Source organism: Apium graveolens, chromosome 4 (assembly GCF_009905375.1).
Source record: "Apium graveolens cultivar Ventura chromosome 4, ASM990537v1, whole genome shotgun sequence".
Lineage (NCBI taxonomy): Eukaryota > Viridiplantae > Streptophyta > Magnoliopsida > Apiales > Apiaceae > Apium > Apium graveolens.
Genome location: NC_133650.1, coordinates 596275 through 599411, shown reverse-complemented (window position 1 = coordinate 599411; position 3137 = coordinate 596275). Strand labels below are relative to the sequence as shown.

Genomic DNA, 3137 nt, shown 5'->3' with positions numbered 1-3137 from the left:
TCCAAAGTGTAGGTTGATTCCTGATTAAAGCTTGATTTTGTGATAGCTGAACAGGTTTACCCGATTTGAATGATGGAACCTCGATTAGGCGTGTGTATAAGCGGAAGAACAAATCTACTTGATTAAAGAAGATAGCATGAGCTGTTTGATTTCGCTGAAATCGCTTTCGATCACCTGTGTTTTGTGTTTGTTTCTGGGTTGGGTCGGGTAGGGCTGAGCATTCGGTCGGTTCGGTCCAAAACCGGACCGAATAGACCGAAAAACAGAATAGCCATTTTTTCTTGGACCGAAACGGACCGAAGTTATATTATGGACCGGACCGAACCGAACCGAAATAATTCGGTTCGGTCCGGTTTTGGACCGAATAGACCGAATTTTTTTTCAAAAATAAAATTGCATTATAAATTAAATCACAAATTATAAATTTTAAAATATAATTAAAGTAATGTGATATGTAGAGTTCTAATACTCCATAAATATAATTACAAATTAAAAATTTTGATTATAATTTTTAAGATATATGTAAAATATATATATAAGACAAAATTATAGTATTTATGATTTGGTCTATTCGGTCTATTCGGTCTATTCGGTCCGGACCGAAATATTTGTGAAAAGAACCGAACCGAACCGAATTTCTGAAAAATTTAGGACCGAACCGAACCGATTTAGCACGGTTCGGTTCGGTTTTTCGGTTTCGGTTCGGTTTTGCTCAGCCCTAGGGTCGGGTATAATGGTAGTTTCCGCGTGTGTCTGTGTTTAAAGGAGAACGACTGCCGCAATGAATCATTGCGGATGCCGCAATGAATCATTGCGGATGCCGCATTTCATTGCGGTCGTTGATTCATTTTTATTTGTTATTCGATATAATATTTAATATTATTAATATTTTTAAATATTCAAATATTTTGATTTATTATTAAAAATATTGAATAATTAAAATAAGTAAATATCAAAATATTTTTATTTATTATTTTAATATTTATTATTAAATATTTGAATATATTATTTTCATTTTAATGTTTCAATACTTTTAAAAATAATAAATATTAAATATTAAATATAATATTTAATAATATTATAAAAATATTTTATAGTATTTTTTAATATACAATATTTAATCAGAAATATTAAGAATAATATCTTATTAAATTAATATTTATGTAGATAAAAAAATATTGATAAATGAAGTAATATAGAAAAAGGGTGAAACCACAATGTTTCATTGCGACTACCGCAATGAAACATAGCGCCAGTAGCAGATCCCAGCCTTCCGTTTACAGCTTCAACGGTCCTGATTTTATATATTAGCATAAAATTCGTACGATACACGGATTACTTTAAATATTAAACAACTTTTTAAATTTAATCTGAAAGAAAATATTTTTTAATATTTATATAAAATTTAATAATATGATTTGATAATTTTTATAAATACATACATTAGTGTATAAGTAGTTATATTTCAGTTTAAATTTTTTTATTTATTTGAATACTACATATTAATTATTTTAGTCTGACTTTATTATACTCACTAAGAAATCATCTATATTTTTATTTTATTAAAATAGTATCTACATAATAGAAATAAAAGAAACCCATAATTATATAAGTACAAACATTGTATATAGAGATAAACTATCAAATTTTTATATTTCTGCTATTTAGATTGGATCGTATTTATCCCACTCTTTTAATCCTACATTATACCTACCTACAAATTAGTTATATTTTAATTTTAATTTAACGTGAACCAATAATATAAAAATTATCTTTACTTTGAATTTATTTTTTGTTTTAGGGAAAATCAATAATATACATGATTAATTTAACACTGTTCCTAACTATTCTGCCTTGAGGTGTTTTGGTTGTCTATGTTATGCTTCTTGTCATCCAACTAATAAATTTGATGCTAGAGCTATTCAGTGCATTTTCTTGGGATATCCTTATTTGCATAAGGGTTACAAACTCCTCAGATTAGATAATCATTCTACTTTTGTAAGTAGACATGTAAAAAAAATTTAGCACATTTTTCCATATCATCATAAACAAGACAAATCTTCATCCTACACTGAATATGACATTTTAGTAATTCTTATTCCTTTGTTGATTGATTATCCAAGCAACCATTACAGAGAATCTGACACAGAGTCAATTCCACATGTGTCTGATTTATATCCATATGATGATTTACCTTTCCTTGACAATGAGATTTCAGATACAATTTCATCTGACCATAATTCCCCCCCCCCCCTACCCTCACTAAATGATTCTACTCATATCACATCTCTTACTCATTCTTCCTTCTCTAACATTCCTTCTTTTACTTCATCTCCCGTCACTAGACAATCAGTTAGGACTAAGTCAAGGCCTAGCTGGTGGACAGATTATCACATTCCTTCTAAGGCATTAACTTGTCAAATTCTTGAACGAGATCTTTTTTAATTTAGATACTCAAACCTTCCTGGCTTATAATACTTCTACTGTTGCTGTTGAGCCTAACTTTTATCATCAAGCAGTTAAGGATCCAAAATGGATTCAAGCTATGCAGTTAGAGTTACAAGCTTTAGAAGAAAATAAGACTTGGTCTTTGGTTCCTTTACCTTCTGATAAAACTGTTGTTGGTTCTAAGTGGGTTTATAAGATCAAGTATAAGTCTAATGGAGATATAGAAAGATTTAAGGCTAGACTAGTAGCGAAAGGGTACACACAGTCTGCTGGTATTAATTTTCATGAGACCTATGCACCAGTGGTAAAAATGGTAACTGTCAGAAGTCTTCTTGCTATTTCTGCTGCAAATAATTGGTTTGTTGAACAGTTAGAAGTCAATAATGCATTCCTGCATGGTGATTTAGAGGAAGAAGTTTATATGCAGCCACCATTATGATATATTTTACCTCATTCAGATGTCCAATTAGTCTGCAAATTACGTAAGTCCATTTATGGACTGAGACAGGCTTCTAGGAGATGGTTTGCCAAGTTAGCATCTTGTTTACTTGCAGCAAATTACAAACAGTCTTTACTGGATCAATCACTATTCACTTATACTTCTGATAACATTTTTATTTCCATTGTGGTTTATGTTGATAATATTTTGCTTTGTCGAAATCATATGCCAACTATTCAGAGTCTTAAAA

The 3137-nt window shown here is 30.1% G+C and overlaps 1 protein-coding gene across 1 annotated transcript; it reads left to right on the top strand.

The window, feature by feature from the left end:
* The first annotated feature begins 2545 nt into the window (after positions 1-2545).
* On the top strand, positions 2546-2887 carry LOC141716928 (putative mitochondrial protein AtMg00820). The gene has a single exon (XM_074519080.1). It carries the CDS (start codon positions 2546-2548, stop codon positions 2885-2887), a length of 342 nt encoding a protein of 113 aa, XP_074375181.1.
* The last annotated feature ends 250 nt before the right edge of the window (positions 2888-3137 follow it).

Excerpts from the sequence above, each read along its gene's own strand:
- LOC141716928 (XM_074519080.1), top strand. The coding sequence starts at position 2,546 with ATGCAGTTAGAGTTACAAGCTTTAGAAGAAAATAAGACTTGGTCTTTG.